Raw genomic sequence first — 25,804 nt, 5'->3', positions numbered from 1 at the left:
CTGCTTGCAGCTATATTCTTTTCATTCATTTTTGGCAGTGTCAGTATCGGATTTATCATTTTACTCCACACTTTACTTTCCATTTTTATGTCCGACTGAGTAAATCAATGCAAGAGGACTCTGATTTGCCTGAGTGAAAATTCTACACTGAGAGCGAGGAATGCAATACATGAAAAGAGGTTCAACAAGAGCGACCAGACCAAACTAAATGATTCAAATCTGGTTGGCTGGAGCAGTTGGAGAAAAAAACTGCTGTTGAGATCTGTGGTGGTGACTATTTCAATTTAAAACACGAAAACATTGTTAGCACCAGACAAGTAAACCAAAATGTTCTGTAACCTTTTACAACATTAACTGTATTATATATGCAGTGTTTTTTAAATCACTTTGATATTAGTCTGTGAATCACTGTCTGTTGTGTTGATAGCGCTCAAGAGGAACAAAACAAATGTATTCCAAAAAATTCATTACAAATGTATTAAAAGTTAATTACAGAAAGGGAACAGCAGAAATGTACGATAACTTCATCATGGACTTCATTATCTGTTGTTTGCATGTTTAATGGAAATTTGATAGCAATTTAACCTGAATCAAATGCTGTATATTACATCTTTTATTACACACTGCACAGCTTAAAACATAACAAGGTGGATCTGTATTAACTAACCAATTAAACAAATGACCGGTAACTCCAGCGCTCATACAGTTTTCATATGCAACAGCTTAATAGATCTGTGATCTTTAAACTTGTTGTCTGAAGCCCTGAGCACAAAACTCATCACCAGCTGTTTATAATGCATGACTCGCCCTCCACTCTCCAGCCAGCCGGAGTAAACAGGCTCTATGTCACAGACCCACTCTGCCGTTCCCTTTCTCCCTCTCCCTTTCTTATTCATCCTCTCTGCCCTCTTAGATGTTATTGCTTACAAAAATCAAAAAACACTCAGAGCAATGACAGGATATTTTAGTTAGAAAGCAGACTTCAATACAGGAGTCAGACTAACACTAAGCGACCCTGTGGCAGCTGCAACAGGTGAAAGTGCTGATTAAAATACAGAATAATAGCAGAATCTGATTCAGCCCTGACACCATTAACCAAACATAGCCCCAAATCCCAACGCTATTAAAGGAAAGTCAGAAATAAACACTGCACTCACTCTCCGAAGAAGACAATATCTAGAACCTCACTTTTCTTAATTACAGTTTATTTACTTCATCTAACAATATGGTGTCCGATAGGTCTTTCCTCTGGTGTACAAGAGGTGATTTGTTTAATGTTTCTTTTTTGTTTGGAGAAAAACAGACTAAGAGTCAACAGCTACGCTAGCAGCTCAGTTAACCTCGACTTCACTGCAGTGTTTTAAAGGAGCAATACGTCGGATTGCACCACCTGCTCCAAACAAATATGGGGATGAACAGTTCTGGATCAAAGTGTTGTATTGACTAATTGAGCCACTAACACACTGAGACTGCTGTTAGTAAAGCCAGTCACAACCATAATAATACACGTAACAATTACATTTTCTCAGTTCAATTCAGTTATATTTCTCTAGTGCCGAATCACAACAGAAGTTATCTCAAGGCACTTTTCAATATCATTATAAATTTTGCTATCATCGATATCCACATGAATATTAAAGTCAACTACTGTAATTACTTTATCAGTTCTGAGGACTAGAGTTCTGAGTATAAGAATTCAGCTAAAAATTCTGAGTGCAAACCAAGAGGACAGTACACTATAACAAATACAATTGGCTGTTCAGTTTTCCAGGCTGAGTGTGAAAGACTAAGAACAAGAGTTTTTAATGAGTTAAAATTAAGTTTAGGCCTACGGTCGATTATTAGGCTCGAGTCGAAAACATCTGCAACTCCAATTCCTCGGCCAGAGTCTCAACGAATGTGAGTATTACTAAGACTGAGGGGAGTGGATTAATTTAGACCGACATATTCTTCATGACACATACAGTACAGGTTTCACTGTGACAAAGTAAATCAATGTGATAACCTGAGATTAGATCATTTTATTAATCCAGTTTTAGACGACAGAGATCTGATGTATAGTACACGTTGAATTCTTCGATTTTGTTGTACTATTGCGGTGGTGTTGCTCATTTTTATTAGATAACAAAGGCAACATCAGCAGTGTGTTGAATCTGGATTTAAAACTGTTATGAATTTTAATCTTCTTTTACATAATCACACCACCATATGTGCCAGTCCATCTGTTACAGTGGTCACTTCAGCCGCTGTGTGCATTTGAATGTCTCAGTCCACACACACACACACACACACACAGACAGACAGACAGACAGACAGACAGACAGACAGACAGACAGACAGACAGACAGACAGACAGACAGACAGACAGACAGACAGACAGACAGAGAGACGGACAGAGACGGACAGAGACAGGCAGAGAGAGAGACAGACAGACAGAAAGACAGACAGAGAGAGAGAGAGAGGGATAGAGAGAGAGGGAGGCAGACAGACAGACAGACAGACAGACAGACAGACAGACAGACAGACAGACAGACAGACAGAGAGAGACAGACAGACAGACAGACAGACAGACAGACAGACAGACAGACAGACAGACAGACAGACAGACAGAGAAAGAAAGACAGACAGACAGACAGACAGACAGACAGACAGACAGACAGACAGACAGACAGACAGACAGACAGACAGACAGACAGAAAAAGAAATACAGAAAGAAAGACAGACAGACAGACAGACAGACAGACAGACAGACAGACAGACAGACAGACAGACAGACAGAAAAAGAAATACAGAAAGACAGACAGACATACAGACAGATAGGCAGTCAGAGAAAGACAGACAGACAGACAGACAGACACAGACAAAGAGACAGACAGACAGAGAGCGAGAGAAAGACAGACAGACAGACAGACAGACAGACAGACAGACAGACAGACAGACAGACAGACAAACAGACAGACAGACAGACACAGACAAAGAGACAGACAGACAGAGAGCGAGAGAAAGACAGACAGACAGACAGACAGACAGACAGACAGACAGACAGACAGACAGACAGACAGACAGACAGACAGACAGACAGACAGACACAGACAAAGAGACAGACAGACAGACAGCGAGAGAAAGACAGACAGACAGACAGACAGACAGACACAGAGAAAGGCAGAGACAGAGAGACAGACAGGCTGTCCCGCCATTGACACAGAGGTATTAGTGTGAATGTGCACAGACAGAGGCATATTTCATGCATGATTTGAAGTCACGCTGCTGAACAACAGTCGTGGCTTGCGCCCCGATTCGCAGCCAAGTGCGTTGTGCCTGGCCAACCTCGTTACACACATGCATACAGACACGGTATCACCACTGGCAGCGAGCATCAGCCTCTGCATGCTGTCTGTGAGCAGCAGCCATTTGGGTCTCTTTTTAAGTAGTTTTGTTTTCTCTGCTGGAAGATCACAGGCACTAAAGTGATAGCTTTGAGACTCTGAGGCCCCATCTAAAGTGCTTGAAGGAAATGTTTGGACAAAGAAAATAGATAAATAAGCAGGGAAAGTTGCCTGTTTGTTCAATTTCTGCTGTATTTACTCTGGGAGAAGCAAATGGCTTTTGATATAAAAGACCTGTGGATGTGGTGTTGGTGCAAAAGTGCTGCAAAGGCGGTATCCATGAAATGATCCGTTGCGACTTAGAAATGGGTGCCAAAAGATGTCATAGTAAAAATTCAATTGCGGGAGAAAGATCGAGCTTGCCCTCAAAATGTGCCTTCGCATTATGCATATACACAAACCCAAATTTCTGTGTGTACCCTTCCCTTTTCTCCCTGTGTCTCTTCCCACCTCTGCCTCTTTATTCTGCTCTCAGTGTGTGTGTGTGTGTGTGTGTGTGTGTGTGTGTGTGTGTGTGTGTGTGTGTGTGTGTGTGTGTGTGTGTGTGTGTGTGTGTGTGTGTGTGTGTGTGTGTGTTTATGTGCTTGCATGCAAGTGCGTGTTGTTCAGTGTGCAGGGAGGGAGCAGCTGGAGCATCTGCAGTCGTCTCTTCTGACAGCAGCACAGCATATGGCAGGGCCCTGTGAAGGATGGGTGCTGTCACCCGGCAAAGTGCTTACCCACCGACAGGAGCACTAACACTATGAGGAAGAGGAGGAAACAGCTGAACATCAGCACCCCACTCATTTATTTTCCCACCACCATCTCGCCCCAGGAGGGACGCAACGGAGGAGCCTTAAAGAAAAGACCTCCGACCGGCAAACGGTGGCCAAGAAACCCGTCGCTACGCATTACGGTAAATCGCATCAAAGATCCTCTATGTGCACAAGATAAACCAATTGACTGGCTCATCTTGCAGTTAACACATGCAGGAGATGAGCCTCACATATGCACTCCCATCACCCTTTTTTTTGTCTCACATAGAGGTGCATAAGCATCCGTAGCAGCTTTTTGCTTCTACGTCTATCCCAAACTTAACAATTACCACTGAGAATAAGAAGATATAGACTTCAGTGTTTATTGTCTTATTTTGAATAGGAGAGTAATTGTATCTTATCTGTATCTATATTTTAATACTGGGGCTCAGCTGGAATATCTTTGCATGATTTACAGTTAAAAAAAACACCTTATTTATCTTATAATGACCCTTTACAAAGCCCTTCAGTTCAGCCAATGTCTAAAACAGGCTGTTTTAGCTCCTATCTCTTTAAGACCCCCCCCCCCCAATGAGTACACTCTATTCTGATTACATCTACATAACACACAGTAGTAGTAGGATTTCACTTCTTTTTCTTGTTCTTTACCCAAAAAAGGAAACTTCTCCAATACATCCCTGCATGTTCAAGCCTGAATCTGATACAAAATATACAAGTGGACAACACGAACAACCTTAGCAACAAAGGCTACCATGGGACAGCTGTTTTTGGGCATGTGCGAACAATCTGACATCAGGACTAGGAGGAAGTAGAGGAAGCATTAGAAACAAAGCATTCAGAGCAGAAGGAAGCCCTCACTTTTGAATTCCAGGGAGCATTTTGTCATAAGTTCACCTCAAGTTTTTTAACATAAACATCCAACATCATAATATTATTAGAATTCAGATAATCACAAAAACCCTGTCATGACTCCTTCAATAAACCTGTGATATTAACAGGAGTCAGGAGGATACAGTATCTGCAAAAGAAAAACTCTCTCTTCTTCAGTGACATCAAGTAAAATCTCTCCTCACCCTCCCCTTCACCCCTTTCCAAACTTAATTTATGTGCAAATCAGACCGCAGCCAAATATACACTGGCACTCGCAACTTCAATGGAAGGACAATAAAATCAATGTCAATCCAGTCATTATCAACTGTCATTCTTCCTCTGCATACTCTGCCATGACTCGTAGCGACTGATGTAGGGAGGGAATATTCTGCCTGATTGTGGATGAAAGAAAAAAAAAATCAATGGGTTTCAGTTGGGCTCTTACACTTGAAAGCAGCTTTTAAAGCAGACATTTGGATCCATCATTTTAATGCTCCCAAATTGCATGTTTTTTCCCTTTTTGAAAATTAAAAATGTTCCCTTCGAGATATAATAGCTTTTATGCAAGTGGATACTTTTTTTTAGTAATAGCAAAACATTCAACTCATTCTGACAAACTGATATCAGGCTTTCTGAGATGAAGACAGATAAATGGGCAGATAAATGTGGCTCAGGAGGTAGAGCGGATCATCTGCAAATTGGAAGACCGGCGGCACGATCCCAGCCTCCTCCAGTCCCCATGTTGTAGTTTCCTTAGGCAAGATACTGAACCCCAAATTACTCCTGAAAACGGTGCCATAGGTGTGTGTGTGTGTGTGTGTGCGCGTGCGTGCGTGAATGATTAGAAACTCTTCCTGATGAGCATGTTGGCACCTTGCATGGCAGCATCTGCTATCAGTGTGTCAATGTGTGAATAGGTGAATGCTGGCATGTACTGTAAAGCACTTTGAGTTGTTGGAAGACTAGAGAGCAGCTATATAAATGCAGCCCATTTACCATTCACCATCAAGTGTTTTAATGATCTATGACAGGTGGAGTCAAATATAGAGTCTAAGAGGTCCACTTAATACATTTCCACTGCATCAAAAGTCCAGTAAAGGTGCATTACATGATGATTTTTAAATACAAAAACTCCAGAACTTTGTACATGAACAGCATTTCTGTATTAATGGGAAATGTGACACCTTTACTGTGTAACCAGGTTCTTAAACTTGAGCATAAAAAGGTGTGATAGCCAGGCAGAGACACAGGTGTAAGTGTTCATTAATGAGACTGCTGCAGTTCCAGCTTTTCACTGCATTCATTGTTGAAAATGATTTTACACATATTCTGCCTAAATCTTAATATCACGAGTTCAACTGGTTCAGTTTTGTTTTTTGAGATAGTTCGAAACAGTTTGATGTCGACGTGGTGTTTTGCATTCCCGCTCTTCATTACGCCAACCGTTTCTTTGCAAATCAAGTACAAAGGTCTCGTACTTCCCTCAGGCGATATGAACGTGTATTTGTCAGTCCAGTCATCCTTAAATGCATTTTTTTCACTGTCAACCTTTGTTTGAATTGAATAACTCTGAACAAGCCATTTTACTGTATCAACCAAAGCTCCTACCTTACAAATTGCGGCTTCTAGCTGGTGGCTAAATGATGACAGCTGAGGTGACAGCCATGTGCTAATCAAAAGCGGCTCTTGACATGTCGCAGTTAAACTGTGGTCCCTGTCCAGTTTAAGCTGTTATTCGGTTCGGATGTGGGCCAATCTGCCTATTAAATATGTATGTATTACAACTGTGGCTAGAGACTTTACACACTATGTTGCATCTGCATGATGGATGCAGAGAATATCAGGGTTCATCCTGCATGTTGCTCCTGAAGCCACAGCCGACTTGGGGGGGGGGGTCACGGCCCCCTCTGTGAAATAAACTTCTGGCTGACTAAAGGTGGACCACTGTGTTCATCCACTTTTCAGCAGCCAATTTAACACGACTCACTGATAAGTTTCCTCAGTAAACTTCTCCCTTCCAAAAACAACCCGTTCTCTTCCCTCAAACAGACTTCCCGAATCGTAAACCTTTACAGTGTCAGTCAACATGACTCTGCCTGCAGCACAAACTTACTGAGATTTTCCCAGGAGCCATAGGACCCCACATGTGTGTCTGGTACATTATCTGTAGTGTGTAAACAGCTGTATAAAAACGGTCTGCCCCTAGAGCGAGAGGTTACCCGCAGTTCTGACAGGGAAAGAGAGAAGGGAGGTGAAGAGAGGTGAGGAGAGAGAAGATTTAACCTCCTTTGCCTCTGCGTCTCATTAGAGGAGGATTGAGAAAAGAAGGTAAAAACATGTCTCATCCACATGAAAAAACCCTCTCTCTCTAACTTCATTTAAACCTTCTTTGCCTTTTTGTTTTTTTAACCTAGTATCATCTTCATATCTTCCCTTTTGTCTGTTCTTCACCCCCCTTGGCTCGATGCCACCCAGCGTGCCCACTTTTCCCTTGAAGGCCTTTCCTGCAATGTCTTCTCACCGTGCCTCCTTTTTCCCCTCCTTCTTCATCGCTCTGCGTCCCTCTTGCTCTCTTTTGACAGCCAACGCAGCACCTTTAATGGGAGCTATCTCCTCATTAAATACCTGCAGGTGTCTGCAGAGTTCTGGCGGGAATGGAGAGAGACAGAGAGATGGAGACGAAGAGAGAGACAAAGAGGGAGAGAGAGGGAGCTGCTGCTGCTGGTGGTGTTGTTCAGGCCCTCTCCGACATGACATATAGCCAGATTCCCTGTGCTTAATTTGAATTACTAATGTCTCCGGAGGCAACTGAACTGAGCGCAGGGACCAAGGGGTCAGGAGGAGAGGTTGAGACAGCATCCCCCTCCCACAGCGATCTGGCCTCTCCTCATAGCCTTTTTTTTGCCTCTATTTGACACTCTACTTACACAGAATGAAAGAGGAAGAGAGACGAGGAGGTGAAGGAGGGCAAAAAGTGCAGAGAGAGACAGAGCTGAGAGGAGACGAGGGACACGAGGAGGCGGGGAGCTGAAGGTAGGGTAGGAAACGTGTGATGCTCAAAGTGGGAGGAAGCAAGAGATAAAAGAAAAGGGAAAATAAGAAGAGGGGAAAGGACGAGATTGGGTTTAAATGAGAGATAAGATGGAGGGAAGGGAGAAAAAAAGAGGAAAGAGTGGAGGAGATGAGAGAAGAGAGAAGAGAGAGAGAGCGCTGGGCTCTGGGGCGATGGGGCTCTCTCAGATGCAGGACGGGACCATCTGGACGAAAGCGAAGCCAGGTCTCTGACGGTAAACACTGGGCTTCACTTTGGTGTGGAAGAGGACCAGGAAAAGAGATTCAAACACCCGCTCCACACTTTTCTTACCACCATCCACCCAGTGCACGACTCCGCCAACCGCAAAACGCCAACCGCCAACCACCAGCCGCCCTGCCCGCATGTTGGTGGAAAAGGCAACCAGACTTCTCTATTGGCAATCTCATCATCCTGCACATCTCATTTCCCAGACTGTTTTTTCTTCTTCTTCTTTTTTTCTAACATACTGTACTGACTTCCAATATGTTGCAGGATTGATTTTAAAACACTGCTGCCTGTCTATAAATCAAGAGTCTGCCTGACTTTAAAAAAAAAATGAACTCTGTATACTTTTCAGGTAATTTGGGGCCATTCGGCTGAATGTTTCCAAAGTTTAAAAAACAGTAAAGATTAATTGTTATGTTGTTTAACTTAAAGGACTTGAAACTACTATTAAATCCTTCTTTTAAATACATAGTGTTCTCTGCCGTTTTTATTTATCTACTTTCTTCCCCCCCTTAAATGTTTTCCTGTTGTACACAGTTATATCAAGCACATAGATTTTTTTTCTTAACTTGTATATAATGAGCTATATAAATCAGGTTAGCCTTGCCTTGCTTGTGCTTTAGCAGAGCCAGCTAATTAACACAGTACAGCAGATACTTATGGGTGGTGGGGGGAGGGGGAGGGGAATGGCCACTGAGGAGTTGAACCAACAACCCCACCTCCTGCCCCTTTCAGGAGTGGAGTGAGTGGATGAATTCAGTGAGAGAGAGAGAGAGAGAGAGAGAGAGAGAGAGAGAGAGAGAGAGAGAGAGAGAGAGAGAGAGAGAGAGAGGACTCCTCAAGGTAACTAATCCCCACTCTTTTCCAGCTCATTCTCTACCAGCAAACAGACAATCTCATCCTCAAAATTACGTCCCAATGAGACACGCCTGCACAAACACACACACACACACACACACACACACACACACACACACACACACACACACACACACACACACACACACAAACACACAACTCTACCCCCCCCCCATCCTCATCCCACATGGCTCTGGAGAAGCAGCACTGCCCCTCCTACCCCTCTGTCAATAAGCCCAGTTTGGAAACACTTTAAACAGACTTGAACATTGCTCCGCTACAAAAAGGGAAAACTTCAAGACATGCTCTCCTCCATACCCGCAGGGTTAATTAGAATTGTTTTAAACAGCCACTGCCATGCTTTTTAAACATTTATGGGTGCATGCATTACAACTAAGGCATTAACATATCCAGAAAGTTTAACCTCTTCTCAGCTCCCTGGCTCCATTATGAGAAGCAGAAGGGGGGGTTGAACGAGAGAGAAAGAGAGAGAGGACAGTTGACCTCTGCTGCCCCCTGTGTTACAGCTGAAAAACAACAAGGGAATTTTCAATGAGGAGCAGCAGCCAGCTTTGGATCAGAGGTGTCGGAGCCAAGCCGCCACGCCGCCTGAATGACAATCAGCTTGTATGTTGGTGATGAGAAGTGAGAGAGAGAGACATCTAAAAACCCAGAGGCTATGTAGTACCAATAAAAACATACATTATTCACTAACAGGGACATACAATGAGCAGTACTGTTGAATAAAAAGATGAGTGAAACAGGAATTACAGTTGTGATTACTGCAAGGCAAAAAAAAAAAAAAACCCACCAGTATAAACAAGAAATTTAGGTATTTCAATAGTATTCATTATTTTTTTTTATTTTTAATTTAAATCAAATTATTCTGGCAATAATCCAAACAGTTCTACTAATTCACACAAACTTCTCAATCACTATAATCCTACATCACAGTTTGGGTTTTAAAGGTTATTCTGGGTTTTGGGTGCAATGTAGAAATATCTCATTTGATGAATAGTAATTTTGATAAAGCAATATAATCAGGATTATCATTTTGAACCTCGCAGCCTGTGCCATGGGAAAGATTTTGAGCTTAAAAATGAAGACAGTGTGAACTCTGTTTTTACAAATAACACCCGAGATACCTACCTCACAGAAAAGTGTTAATTTGTCATCAGGCAGCAGACCGTTGGCCTCGTCTAACAGGAAGTCCCTCCTTATGAACTTTTTGAAACCCCAGTCCTTCCCCTGGACAAAACGATACGCCCTCTGGCTTTCTGGAAGGAAAAAAAAAAAAACACGCAGACAAACAAACAAGGAGAAACAAGATTATTTGGAGACTTTCACAACGTCATTAAGCTCTGCGTGTGTGAATGTGTGTGCGAAAGAGAAACTTTGTTATGAGTCATGGCCATAAGCAGCGGAGGAACAATGGCGAAAGAGGCTGGGTGCAGGAAGTATTGCCTGCAGGGAGCTTTTAACACTTCAGAAGAAAACAGAATCTCTCTCTCTCTCTCTCTCCCTCTTTCACTCTCTCTATCCTCTCGCTGCCACATAAAGACTAGTGGTAAACATGAGACAGAACTGCTGTGCCTCTTTGGCCAAGAAGTGAGAAATTGCAGGGATCAAAGCAGTCCAATTATCATGTGTTTATGTAGTGCCAATTATCTCTGACAGTGGCAGGAAGGATTCTGTAACACTCAGTTGCACTACAAAGACACAGGAAAAGGTGCTGGAGTTCCTGTGCGTACAACAGTCACACTGTGGGGGCGACGGCGGCTTTCTACAGTCACCTAACAGTCAAAAACGTGAAAATACAAGGTCAATAGATGGAAACTGCGGAGTATGACGGGTGCAGAATTCAAGGCAAATTAATGCTAATTGCCAATAGAAAGGAAGCAGGGTGCTAACACATAAATGCTGCAAGTAAGTGGAGCTCTGTTGGAGGGATGTAACACCATTCTTTGGAGAAATTACATCATTCGCCATTTTGTTAATGAGAGGAAAATGCTTCCCAGGGCGCCGTGGTGGGATTTCTGAATGTATTCAGTCGAGGCAAGCGTCAGTGACAGAGCCTCTCTGAGTATGGAGACATCATTGTCCATTCTCATTAGGCTAGACATGACTCACCACATGATGAAAGTAATAACTTAAAAGCCTTTATGTGTTGTATTATGTCTCTTGTTTTGTGAAGGGTTAAATTGCCTCAAACCATGCAGGAAAACAAGCCTCAAGCTTAAAAGGAAACCACTAGAAGCCAATTTATTAATCAGGTCTTTTCAGGTCTTTTGATAGATGTCATCATGTTTCTTCCGAAGATGACCCACGCATTTGACATTAATGTTTACTGGATGATTGGATTGTTCCGATCACAAAAACAACCAACAGAGGTTGTCAGATTCTCATTTTGCGGCGCACTGCGAAGGGTAAAAGGAATGTCTCTCCTGTCTATATTCACTATATCAACTCTGCATATGCACATGGATCCAACAGGAAAGCATATTCTAACCTAACAGACAGACTGGGAGTATTAAGAGCGGTAGTGATGTGCCTGGCAGGCTGTGATTTGTGAGAGACGCATCCAATTTCAAACTATAAATTTAATGTAAATTTAATAACATCCCTTGAGGCCAGAAATATTATCAGATGAACAATTATTTGACACTTTCAAAATGGAAAATAAGAACAATGGGCCTTATGCAAGAACATTTTCTTACTCTAAAACCTTTTTCTGTGAGGTTTTCTCATATTAGTTTTCCAAGTTGGATTAAACAAACTCTCTTAACTGCATGAACTTGTCGTGAATCCTTCACTTTCAGCCTGATTAATATCACTTGTTCATCAGGAGGTGCTCGTTAGTGAGATTTGATCATTAGCATAATAAATGACCCTAAAAGGTCCATTTAAGGCTTCGTGTTTGGTTTGCGGGCAAGTTTCATTCACAAAAATGTTCCCAAAGAGTAAAAGCAAGAATATCAGACCACTTTGACACCAAATTAGATGCTGAAAAATGTCTTTCTAAAGTAAAGAGATCCATCATTAACATAACGAGAGGCGGTCAAGGGATGTGACGGTCTTTGAGATATGGGTGAAGGGAATATTACAGCCTGTAGTAGATGATGTTACACTGTCAGCTGCAACAGAAGAGACTTGACAGAGACCTGCTGAGGCAGCAAAATCATAAAATCCCCCAAAAAAACCTCTCAGTGAATTTACTGACACAATGATAATATATTAAACAAAAAATGAACTTTTCATTAAGTTTGCTTTAGTCGATTTTGTGTTTCATATTTACTCCGACTTCAAATTCATTCACATTAAAACGTTACAAATAATGTGTTTCTTCCCTTTGTGAAGAAAAGCTGACTGTTTGTTCATGACTCATATAACAGGTCTGGAAACACTTGATAATTCTGTATATTACTCTGATAATTTGTACTTAAGAGAAAAAACTAAATATGTGAGGAAACTTATGAATGCCACATTTTTTTTAATCCCTCAAATGTTTTATTATCATTCATTTGTAAGAGTTGTTCTTACATGAGTCCCAACGTCCAGCTAAAAGACAGAACTATAGTGAGCATTGATGCTACACAAAGCAACATTTTATCCCTAAAATTACACAATTCTTATTTAACTTGACTTGACTCAATGCTTTTAAGGCCTTAACATTTGAGACTTCTGCAACACAAGTCCAAGACTCAATTCATATGTAAATTTTTAGATGATGGAGAAAATGATAAAGAGGACCTTTAAAACTTCCTTAGACATGGTTTAAAGGGCATTAAGTATCTGAGACTCTTGCTAAAGCCGCCACATATCAAGAGGTCATCGCCTCTCACGTGCAGAACATTAACTCCTCCGCAGTGCGTGCACGCTATATGTGTTTAGCCGCGGCAGCTCAAACACATTTCTCTTCAGGCTGCTCTCGCGTTACAGATCGCAACAGGAGATCTGCTGACAGATCACAGCGGGAAGCACTGAGATGAAGTGTCGATGCTGCTGTAAGATCCTGTGTCAAATCCCCCTGTTTGGATCTGAGGGAGCAGGCAAGCCAAAGAGGGGATTGGTGGAGGAGTTGCAGTGCATATGCAGTTATTCCCACCACTGCTCATGCAGGGGGGTCCTTCACTGTAATCCCCCTGCCTCTAGAGACTGTGTACGCAAAGAAAGCTGACAGGAATCACTGTGCAAACACACACACACACACACACACACACACACACACACACACACTTAAGTATGCATGCAAGCCAATGCAAAAAAAATAATACAAATCTATGCGTTCCACTTTTTCACAGCGCTCTACTTTATTCATTGTTCTGTCTCTGTGTATAAAAGAGGGGGAGTGTCAGTGTTTCCAAAAAGACATTAAGATTTTTTTTTTTTTTTTTTTTTTTTTTTTCAGAGCAGATCTCTTAAGCAAAGCCGAGCAGGTTTTAAAAGGAAGAGTCAAACTTCTGCAGCCTCGGTTTACTGTACTGTTTGCGGCTGATACAAAGCGATAGACTTACCGTACCTGAGTCCCTCTCAAGGGTCCAAAAAGAAAAAGACAAAAACAACTCTACTGACTTTCACCCACTCTTTCATGTCTTTTAAACATGTTTGATAAGATGTAGCATGTGAGACCCAAGGCGCTGAATGTCCTTGTGAAGTTGTGTTATTTGGGTATGAAACCAGACTAGCAATGATGAGTGAGGACTTCCCCTGTGGCGGTATCGGAAGCTAAACTCGGGCGTGAGAAGAGAAGGTTGGCATGAGGAAGACAGGGAGAGGATGAGGTGAGGAGAGGTGAGAGGGAATGCTGAAAGAGGCTCAGGCGGACAGGGGGAGTGGAGGGAAAAAAAGAGAGAGAGAGGTGTGACTTCTTCAGTGCTCACCCGTGACAGTGAGGTGCCCTTTGTGTGTGTGTGAATGTGTGTGTGCATACAGGCAGCGATGATGAGGGTATGTGTGTGCGTGTGTGTGTGCTGAGCTCAGCTAATGCCATGCTGCCATCTCCAGTGGGGCATCAGAAACCTGCACTGGCAGAGAATCAACTGCAGGTCAGACTGCTGCCTGGCACTCACCATCTCTCTCTCTCTCTCTCTCTCTCTCTCTCAGCGAGCTGGCCAAGGTGGCGGGAGTGCAGCCGCTCTGCCAGAATACCAAAAAGAGCTGGAGAGTGGTGGAGGTGGTCTGCGCAACTGTTATATCCAGCGGGGAAAGTGTGAATGACGAAGAAGACGTAGCAGATATAGGAGATTGTGTAACGTGTCGCAGCGTCCTTGTGGTGATATATAGAGCTTGTTAACACATAGGAAAATTATCATAGACTTTGTGTGACAATGTAGGTATGTATAGGTACAGCTAAATCAAATAAAAAGTCACAATGCATTTTGATGTTTCCAAGGCATTGAAGAGTGAAGTTTCTCACCCTGCCGAAAAAAGACTAAAGGTGACGAGGAAAAGTGAGAAAAATGAGGCCCGAGTCGGAGACACAGAGAGGAGAGGAGAAGGAGAGGAAGGGGAAGAGGGAGAGACGCCAGAGTGTTTAAGTGAGCAGGGGCATCCATATTCAGGCGCGGGGCTCAGGGGCACGGTTGGCACACAGAAGGAGAAGGTCGCCAGAAGACGAGCTGGCATGTCGGGAAAAATAACGGGCCGACGCGGCAGCCAGAGTCAACATCTCTCTCTTCCTGTCTGTCACTCGTCTGGCCTCATCTTTCACACATTCAACTTTAGAATAAAATCCCTCCGCTCACCGCAGACTACAACCACCCACAGACCAGACTCACATTCATTTTCCCAAACCCCTCAAAAGCTATCGATGCGAAAGAGCAATTAGCACAGAAGCCGTTTACTGACAAGACCTCAACCTGAGCCTATTTATCTTACTAGTATCACAGTTTTTACATACAATTTAAAGCTTTAGTCCCCGAATGCACCGATTTCGAATTAGTTCACATAAATCAACCAGACAGAGGGACCTATAAACAGTCTTTCAGAGAATACGATCTAATCTCTATTGAAAGATTGAGCTCTATAAGCTAGTGTCAGCACAAACATGTCTATTGACATTCTTTCTACCAATGTCAATACAATCTGATTATGTAAAGACTGACCAATGGCTTCTACTCTATTAGCATTGCTCCATTCACCCACACAGAATGCCTGATCACCTCCATCAGTTACCGAGGGCAACAGACTCTGACAAGCTCACACTCCGAGCTTCAATTAACTGGAACCGAAAAAGAAAAAAAAGCACAGATTCTCCAGATCTAAAGTATAGTAGTAGTACCAAAAAACCCTGCTGTAACTAGACTCTCCGGCCAACTCATATGCACATAAGCTCACTTAGCCTTTGGCTACAACACAACAAAACCACTGTCTGTAGGGGAGACTTAACAAGGACACTATTTGAATACAAAACAGCTTGCGGCAGAGGATGAGAACTTTCCATCTCTCCTCTCCGAGCTGTCAGAACAGGAGTCTGCAGGGGGGCAGCTGTTTTCTCTGGCACTGGGAGGAGGAAGAGGAGGAAGAGGTGGTGGGTGGAGGTGTGTGTGTGGGGGGAGGGGGGGTGTAAAGAGACAAGTTACAACCCACCCAACAGCCTCAGAGGAGAGAACCAGCACATTAAGCTAGGGAGAAAAATGATGTGGCCAAGCTGAGTATGGGATCACGCTGTGGGGAAGGGAGGGGAGCGGTGGTGGTGGTGGTGGTGGTGGTGGGCTGCCACTGCTGCCTGAATCTATCTCCATTAGCAAGTACGGACCATCAGAGGATCCAGACGCAGACACATACTCTCTAGTGGGGGGCTCAAGGGCTGACTGATGCAGATGGGGTGCTTCATCAGATAACGTCAAGCGTTCCAGTCAAAATCTGCCATCGAAGCGCAGCCTTCAAATCTCGCACTGTATTTATATCTCCTCCTTTAAGTACTGCGGGTATACTTTAATTTATAATACGCACACGTCAGTCCTTCACACCTCGACACAAATCAAATTTTATACCTGCTCAGAGCCCGGATTAAATTAAACACTGAGTAAACGGCCTATGCCTTTGCATTAAATACAGAAACTGACTTTTAAAGAGAGAGTTTGCCTCAGAAATTCAGACCAAAAAAACATCAGCTCTGTAGGTGCTTCTATAAGATAGATTTGGATGATAGCGATATTGCTCTGCTATGTTTCAATATTATGCTTACCTTAGTTGCAAAAATGTTCTTTCTGTACTCATTATCCACTCCTATTTCTTCATAACTAGTCGGGCTTAAAGTTCTCAGACTTAATATGCATTATATTAAGGAATATTCGCCAGTGTATAAGAGGACCAAGCAGTGACCTGCCACATAACAGTCCACAGCCACCCAGCTTTCTTAATTAAGGCACTTTGTTTTTATTTGGCCTTTTTTTCCTAGAGGCCTGGATTAAATTGGATTTCTAAATGATCCAGAACCGATGGAGCAATCTTTACTGCCATATTCTTAGACGGAGAGCTCACTAAACTGTCACAAATATGCTGGCAGTCGGGTAATTTTCTTCTGTGACAGGGCGAGCGAAGTGGAGGGCTCAGGTCTCCCCAAGGGGATAGTGGGAAGATTGGAGGAGGGCATATGGCAAGAATGGGATAGGGGTGTGCACCATAGAGCACAGCATTTATAGCTGAAAGCCCCTTGAGACACAAAAAGAGAGGAGGAAAATGAGATACTCTTCACTTCACTCGGTATTCCCCACATTCAGACTTTTCTGGGGTCATTTAGGGGAGGCAATGCTCACACAAAATGGCTTGGCAGTGAAGTCAAACCTCAAATGTCCGTTTATTATTCCATACAAGCAGGCAAATCCTCTCTCCCCATTACCACATAACCACCAGCGTACAGTATAATAGCCAGGAGAGAAAGCTTTAAGGACAATAACCGCGGCGAGTTTTCGTTTTTCATGAGTGTGCCGCTGAGAATGAAGAGGTGGTATTCCAACGCTGCCGGACAGAAGTGGAATAAAGAAAAAAGGAGATAAAACTTAAATGAAGTTGATGTTGTGAATGTGAAAGAAAGGGATAGAGGTCTAAGAGAGCAAATGAGTTAAAGCACACATGAAAGTAGGGGAGGTGGCGGTGTCAAGTTCACATGAGGAAATGTTTCTCAGCAGGAAAAAAATGATTTCCCATTCTACAAAACTTACACCGCAGGGGGTTGTACACAGTTTGACTGCATACGCCTCCGATTCGAACACACTTCCGCCTCCCACCTCTCCTCTCCTTACCTCACTCCCCCCCCCCCCTCCATCCCCCACACAACCTCCCTCCTCCTCCGCTTCCTGTACGTATGCTGCAGGGTACCAAGAGGTGGGTGGGGGGGGAGAGGAGGGGAGGCAGCCAGAAAGCCTGATAACCAGGAAGCGGTCACATCTGGCCCTCGCTAATTCAATTCCACACAAGTTTGCTTTTCCTCCCCATAACATAACCTAATTAAAAAAAGCAGGAATTGGAGGCACATTCATTTCCAATTCATCAACGGGGAGAGAGGCCGACGAAGACTTCTAAAAAGGTTGGGTCTTTTTTAATTAAAATCAAAATTGCCCTGCGCTACTTTGAATTATATATTTACTAGAAATGAATCCAACCAGCAGCGATTACACAAACCCATATGGCTATCAATACTCTCACATTATTAGACGCACTTGGAGTATTAGACACACTCCCCCCACCTCCCACATTTACAGATTTCAGAACCCCTAAGACACAGGTGTGGTAGAAGTTTTTAATTTTCAACCTCTCAAACTTTGAGAAACCTCTTAATTTTGCTGCTGAACACAGACCCATGCACAGGTTAGGCATGAATAGCTTCTCAGTTATTACCAGCGACATATTTCCAATGACGAGCGAGGGAAAATTATAAAAGTGGTGGAGGGTTACAGAGAATGGAAATGAGGATGATCTGCTTCAGAGTGCAACGTTAGCACGCAGCTGGAATTGTTTAGGAGCCTCGTAGCCTTGACTTACCCATCGCTTTGGTCTCTTCTCCCTTTGCATTGAGGATAGAGAACTTAAACTTGGCGCGCACTTCGCTTTTCGGACAGCTGACCAGGAGCAGGTAAAGTGACAAGTAGTCCTTACTCTCCTCGTCTAGACCTTTAGGGTTCACACGCAAACACCTGGAGGTAGAAAAAAGAAAGAAAGATTGATGAGATCGCCTGTGAAGTAATGTGAAGCTTCAATCTCTATAGGAGCATTTTTTCTTCATGACTGTCAGCAGCAATATTATTCTTTAACAAATGTAGTTCAGACCTATTCTCTAAAGACTGTTGAGATGGGGAATAAAGCACATTTTCACCCCATGCCATGCGCACAAGTTTGACCCCTGAATTTTTTGTGCAGTCCGTGTTTATTACTATTTCCCAGTTGGAAATCTCAACTGGAAAGTGGGACGAATCTCACCAGCCCCGACCTCAAAATCCAGGATGGTAGCTCCGTGCATCAACACGCGTGAAAGTTATAGTAATATCCTGTTTATTAGCACTTTTTGTCTTATTTGTGTCTCTTTAAATCAGCTGTACACACAAACACTGTCCAACTTCTATCTGTAGACATGTTGCCACGGTGATTATATGTGAAAAATACAGCGAAATGTGGTATTGCTAACAATGGCTAGAACTGGTTTTCTGACTTCTTGAACTGGAAAGATTGAAACTCGGATAGGACGTCTTTCCCAGCTCCAACTTCCAATTTCCGAGGTAAATGGAACGCAGCATAACAACAACACATTTAATATACCATATATATATATATATATATATATCCAATCTGAATCTGTGTGTGTTCAAGAAGTCGCTCAGATATTCTTAACAATTTATTTTTTATGTTATTTCCTTCTTATTCATGTCTCTGTATGTTTCAGAAGAACATTCATAAAGCACCAGGATATGCACAAATTATTCACTCAATGTGAAACGTGGTCTTTCCATTGGCTTTGTATATCAACGCGCTGCATCTAAAATGTTCCATGCATTTCATTAAAATGCCGGTTTCATGTTATGACAACATTTATCATGATACAACCCTTAAAAATGCTATTTATTTAAAAGCAGGAATCAAAACCATGCACTATTCATTCACTCAAAATCACTCAGTTATTTTTATAGACAGCTGAGATGAAGCATGGTGAACCTAAGAGAGTCTGAGCATTTAAAGCACACACACACACACACACAGCAACATAAAATGTGCGAATATGTCAATGTTGGAGAGCAATAAACTAGCGAGAGGCTGAAATGCCAGAAGCAAAACACTTGACAGTCCAAGTGTATGCAGGAAAATAAGAAAATATCCCATTATGAGTATCAATATGATATTATAGCCAAGTACATATCACAACATGGATTATTTGACCTGCCTTTATATCTGACTACAAATTTCTAGCTAACCTTCCTAACCTTAACGATAAAAGAAGAATCTACAGTATATCTGATGCTCCACTTTCTTTTGAAACTTAAAAATGTATCAGGTACATGAACAACACATTTTTAACCAGGCTCTTAAACTAAGATTTTCTGTGTTCAGCACATCAAATGCAAAGGTTGAGTCTTTCTTTTTTTGTCTACAAAGAGCATTTTTCCACAAAAGAATCATAGCTTTATAAAAAAGAAGTACTTGTAACACATGGTTTGTTTGGCTGCACTGTTTGAGAAGAGCAATGTGGACCCTGGCCATATGGACTCTTACTTTAGCATCTGAGCAGGGGGGGGATTATGTAAAAACCATTTGAGACGTAGAAACTTTTACAAGCATGAGAAGGAGAAAAAAAAAAGCAAGAAAAATAGTAAACGTGTGGAGTTCTCTAAGCTGAATACTAACCAGAGTCACAATGATACCAGTTTAAGCATATAATCAATGTAAGCGGCTATTAACAGGTGAAAAAATCAAATGACTCAACAGAATAAATACGGATCTTTTTGCAGCAGCAGCGATACAGATTTGACTTGTTGGTAACCTACCCTACATTCTTGACAGGCTCTTATCAATTCATCAATACAAGTCTTTTCATTACTTTGTAGTATATTCAATTTGCAGCCTCTTCTTCTGGCTGACCTGCTGTGGGTTGCGGCTCCCCGTGCTTTAAGAATAAGAAACGATGAGAGCTTCAGAGTGAGATACGATACACACAGCCTGCAAATTGAACAGTCAGAATTGTTCAATCAGAAAAGATACACACACAAAAAAGCAGGCAGCCACTTAAAGGAGAGAGAGGATTAATGGCATAATGTCTGACAACAACATAGGTTTGCTGTGGTTTTTTAAAAGAAGAGCCCAGTTTTTCCTCTGAAGCGGTGCATATCCATTTGTTTCTAAATTAAGCCGATAACTTGGCGATCGCAGACTCACTGTTGTGTGTTATTTCACCCAGGGCCACAGTCTTTACTTCCAGCCCCCTCAAATTGTCTGCGACCAACGTTGTCGTGTGATACTGAATATGTTTCACTGCTCCTGTGAACATGAGACAGCTGCGTGTTGTTTTAAACCATATTCAGTATCAAAGCTTGGCAATCTTAAGTGTAGCATACAGAGTATAGCCTGAGAGAAACAGGATTGACTTAAATTTGCTTTGTTTTTTCCTTCTTTTTTTAACGATTGCAGCCAAGAAATGTTCTGGCAGGACATTTTATCACTGGAAAATAAACTTGTCACTTCTGCCCAGTGGATGAACTAAATGGTGACACTATTTCAGAACATAACATTGGCATTTCTATACTTCAATTTCCTGTCATTTATTGGCCGACAAACTGTATACACCGGCCATTAATTTTGTGTCATTTATTTGGGTCACCCTGGCTGATTTATTGGTCTGGCTCTAACATACAGTATATACACTGAAAACCTGATGACTGTTCTTGTAAATCTAGTGAGTCATAAACAAAAGTTTTCATCAATCCAGCCAATTATCCATCCGCCAGTCCATCAGAGTCCAGGTCGCAGTGGCAGCAGAATAAGCAGGACAGCCCAAAAAACCTTCTACCCAACCAAAGATCCTTCAGTGGGATCCTGGAGTTTTGTTAGACCAGGTTACTTTCCAGTATGTTCTAGGTCTCCATCAGGGCCCTGTTTCAACTTCAAAGCAAACAACTTCGGATTCAAACCGAATTGCTCCTGCTGATTCTGAGCTTTGACCTCCCTACAACGTACTTGCATAAGCATACCTGGAAGGCTGACCAGTGTTATATCCCAGTACAGGAGCACACGCTAAACTCCTCTTCTTTAAAGGGCAATTTAAGGTTTTTCAACCTGGACCCTGTCTTGCCATCTTTTTGAGTTTAAATGACTAATTGGCACTATAATTTTAGAGCAAGAGCACTGCAGCTGGCAGCTATGAAACAGGCTGCAATGTAACCCAATGGGGCAATAGCATTCTGTCAATGCATGTCCACTAAAAGTGCTTGTTTGGTGCTAATGACAGGCTCAGATTATTATTATTATAAAAAGTGTCTTGAGCAACATTATGGAAAGGACCCTACAGAGAAAGAAAAAGGTTTAATTTATCTTTTTCTTGATCCAGTCTGATTGTTATTGTGTCTGAGCAGGTTCTGCTCAAGGAGAAGTCTCGTTCTGAAATCTTGCGAGATCTTAGTTGTTGAAATCAGCTCGATATTAAGTCATGACAGAGTTGGAGAAAGGAGTGTAGGAAGGAGTTTGTTATACTTGGAGTAAAGAGTTGTTTACTTAGTGTTGTCTAAAAGATTTTAAAAGTCACAAACAAGGGAAAAATCCAGGTTGAAAAATACCAAAGTTTCCCTTTAGTCTCCTGTTAGTCTACAGGCGTCTTCCCAAACCCTTAATAACCTGTAGTGATACAGAAGAAGTGTGTCAACCAAGATAGTCAATGATCTTATAGTCTTTAGCATCTATCCATTCATTTCCCACCACTTATTTGGGTCTAAATTGCAGTGACAGCAGATTAAGTAAGGGAGCCTGTACGTGCTCCAGCTCCAGAGACCAACAGGCGATTCAAAGGCCAGATAAGGTAAGTAATCCCTCCAACACGTTATAGTCTTCTCTCAGGTGGATGTGTCTGAAATACCTCCACAGAGAGGTGTGCAGGAGCAGTAATTGTACGAGTCTAATCTACTCTAATCCAGAGGAAACTCAGAGCAGAGATATATTTATTGTTTCAGGGAAAATCTCATGTCTTGTTTTTCCACACGTGTGAGTAAAGCACATGAATGTTAAGGGATTTAATCCCTTGGAAACAATCTTCCAGTCTCAAAGAATTTAAATCCTTTAGTGTGAATTTAGAGATAGGCTGAGAAAATGAACCCAAAACACACACACACACAAAAAAAAAGATTGTTGCATTATCATTATCTACAAAAAAAAGTACAACGACCAGCCTTCACTAACCATTTGAGTTTGTCGTTGGCTCCCGAGGAGAAAGTGGAGCTTTTGATGACCTCGCCCATCTCCTCGCGACAGAAACTGAAGTTGTTGATGGTCCACATGTAGGAGAACTTCACCACTTTGATCTGCAGGAAGGAAAGACACAGGAAGGAGACTGCAACCACATCTCTTTATTTATATATTTATCTATTCTATATGGGTAAGTGGTGTTTGGTCATCCTGGACTTCAAAACCGCACATCAAAAACTGCCTTTCATCTTAATAAACACTGACAACAAACGAAAGGAAAGAAGAAAGGCTATTCTAAAAGCGGCAACAGAAAAAACACACAAAACAATTTTGCAAAGACCTACAGGAGATGAAAAAAAAATAACCAGACATCTCAATGACATACTTTATCTAGCCTGGTTCTTAACAGCAAAGTGATGTCTGAACTAGCAAAAGTATGTTCTGCAATGACTGAAACAAACACCTTTTTACAGTATGGCTAATCTTTAAAACAAAGAAAACACAATGTAATATGAAAACACCAACTTCAGTGAGAAATAAATTAGGGTTTTAATATTGAAGCAGTCAGGAAGTGCCCAGATCAATTCATATTCATTCACTGACAAGAGCATGGCAAGTCACATATGGTCAAATTATAGACTGTACAGTATATAAAATGGACGTAACATCCGTGACGTCACCCATTGGTTTGTGGACTGCTACTTGGAAGCGAATAGTTTCGGATCTGAGCAGCACCATTTTGAAAATTTCCGGTGAATGCCTGGTAAAAAAAAAAAAAAGGATTCTACTTATATGGGCATCAGGAGGAGCATGAGGCGCCCTCCTGAACCTGTGAACCAATCAACCTGTCAATCACGACGTAGCCACGCCCTAATGCATACCCTGCTTTATCGTCAAATATAAAATCAGGGAGGCCAACATTTCACAAATGAACATCATACTGCATTGAAGAAGGCTTTAAACTAGCGATTGAGACCATAAACACATTTGAAAACGTTTACTGAGGTTAGAAATCAAGTGAGAAGTTGTATGTGAATTCTCCATTGACACCAAAACATTCACCCCATGGTGGCCTTTTGATAGAATGCAGTTTTAAGTTACTTCTGCGTTGGCCTCATTTGAGAGGACCAGAACTCCCCACCTGGGTCAAATGTGTTTTTTTTCTGATTTATCACCTCCGTTTGTAGTAAAATGATTATTTCTTGATGGATATTCAGATGCAACACCCACATCAGCAGAGCAGGAGTAAGCACCAAAGAAAGCTTAAATTTTCACTTTTTAATCAACTCTGATGTTGACGGCTGTACTGAATGGCTGCATCAAGAGCCAGTATAAAATAAACAAGGAGGTTTTTTTAATTGTAAATCATGCAAAGATATTCCAGTTGAGCCCCAGAATGAAAATACAGACATGTAAATATGCATGATACATCCTCCTTTTTAAGCAGCCAGCCAGTCACACATACACACACACACACACACACACACACACACACACACACACACACACACACACACACACACACACACACAGAGAGAGAAGTCTTACATCTCTTCCTCACCTGAGTATAACACCAGCTTTCAGCGACGGGACCGCTGGACATTTCCGCCAGAGGATGGGGGCTTGGGACTCTGGACATCGCCAGCCTTGATGCAGGGAAGACCTCAGTGGGGCCTGAGCACCGGCCGGGTGTGAGGTGAGGTGGGATGTGGGCGTAAGAGGGGCAAGAAGCTGGCCGCCTCTTAAACAACACCGCACAGGGAAGAATCTACTACAACAGAACGTCCAGACTCCTAAATAGCTGCGAGGACCCTGTAGGGACACAGGAACACAGTTAAACACATGTTATAAAAACTAAAGAACTAGTCGAGAACATTACTATGAAAAGCTGCGACCTTACTAATTGAACGGTTAGCCTAATTGTGCGGTATTTCCCAGTAAGTGTGGACGTAAGGGCTCTGAATTCATTTTGTTTTAAAAGAGGCTTCGGCATTCAAAGCACAGCAGCGGCGAGCGCTCTGCTTCACTGAGGGAAGCCTTCCTTTATCTGTGCGTGTTTTGCTCTTTGTTTTTACTTTGAGAGAAGAGTGCTGCGCCAGCCATCTGATTCCAGCCAGGCTGCTTCCCGTCTACTGTGGGCTCTAAGTGAAGGGCAAGACTTAAGACTTTCATCTCAAGCTGCCAGTCTGTATTCACACATACACACACACACACACACACACACACACACACACACACACACACACACACACACACACGCACACAAGGTCATACAGTACTTTCCAAAAAAAAAAAGGCAGTGTTGGCTCAGAAAGGTCAAAGTTGTTGTTTTTTTCATTCTGATAAGCAGCCATTGAGATTTTCACTGCATTAGCAACGTCACATCTCACTTTCTGTTTGCTGCAAAGAGAAACTTCCTCATTATTTTTTGTCTCATTTCTGTTCCTTTGCTACACCAGCAATCTCTTGGGATTGAAAGTCTTGTCGGGGAGAAAAAAATAATAATGATAAAAAAAAGGGACACGCGACAGTTTGGTTTCAAAGCTTCATTTCTCTGCTGCCTAAATCTCTCATTTCCGTTAGTTTCATCCCCTTCTGCTCCTCTGAAGTTCCTCTCCTCAGCATTTCATACCTAAGTCATCACAAGGTCTCAGGATGTGGCTTTTCTCACTCAACCTGCAAGTCCTCGCCAAGCCAAAAGAAACCCCTTTTCCACTCCGCTGCTTAATTAGTGGCTTATTGAAAGAGAAGTTCGGGGACCTGAGAACACTCAACCGAGCATCAGACCACAAGTGCAGAGAGAGACAGAACGAGAAACGAGCGAAGGGGTAAAAAAAAAAAAGCGGGGGAACGACCTCTGTCTTTCCCGCTTGTGGATTGGAGACAGCAGAAAGCACCCAGACCTCGTCAGATCCAGATCCAGACCCAGACACGACTTAATTAATGTTTAGAGATAACGCCTGGATCAGATCTTCCTCAGTCCAGTGCCCCCCCCCCCCCCCCCCCCCCCCTTTTTCTTCTTTTGTCCTATTTGTATCTGATGAAAAACACTGGTGGCATTTTCGCTCAGTAAAACAATAAAATATTAATCACAAAAAGTTGGGAGAACAAGGCGGCACTGATTTGCAATTTAAATTACCTGAGACTTCCTGGCAATTAATTATAGGCTATATGAGTGAGTGAGGGAGTAGAACGCACATTTTTTCGCATGCACGTGTGTTTCTCTGCATGTGTGTCATCATTGTGGATTCTTTTTT

General features: G+C 42.3%; 1 protein-coding gene across 1 annotated transcript in view; it reads right to left on the bottom strand.

Annotated features, from left to right (window-relative positions):
- spop (speckle type BTB/POZ protein) overlaps positions 1-24,186 on the bottom strand; it is a 51,384-nt gene extending 27,198 nt beyond the window's left edge. The window contains exons 1-4 of the mRNA XM_062438961.1: positions 24,109-24,186; positions 22,542-22,663; positions 18,153-18,304; positions 10,317-10,444 (exon numbers count right to left, since the gene is read on the bottom strand). Coding sequence (XP_062294945.1) covers positions 10,317-10,444; positions 18,153-18,304; positions 22,542-22,663; positions 24,109-24,186 — 480 coding nt within the window. The remainder of the gene's footprint in view (positions 1-10,316; positions 10,445-18,152; positions 18,305-22,541; positions 22,664-24,108) is intronic.
- Positions 24,187-25,804: the final 1,618 nt, after the last annotated feature.

The sequence above is a fragment of the Scomber scombrus genome, chromosome 18, assembly GCF_963691925.1.
Source record: "Scomber scombrus chromosome 18, fScoSco1.1, whole genome shotgun sequence".
Classification (NCBI taxonomy): domain Eukaryota; kingdom Metazoa; phylum Chordata; class Actinopteri; order Scombriformes; family Scombridae; genus Scomber; species Scomber scombrus.
The sequence above is the reverse complement of the archived record's forward strand: the minus strand, read 5'-3'. Positions and strand labels throughout refer to the sequence as shown.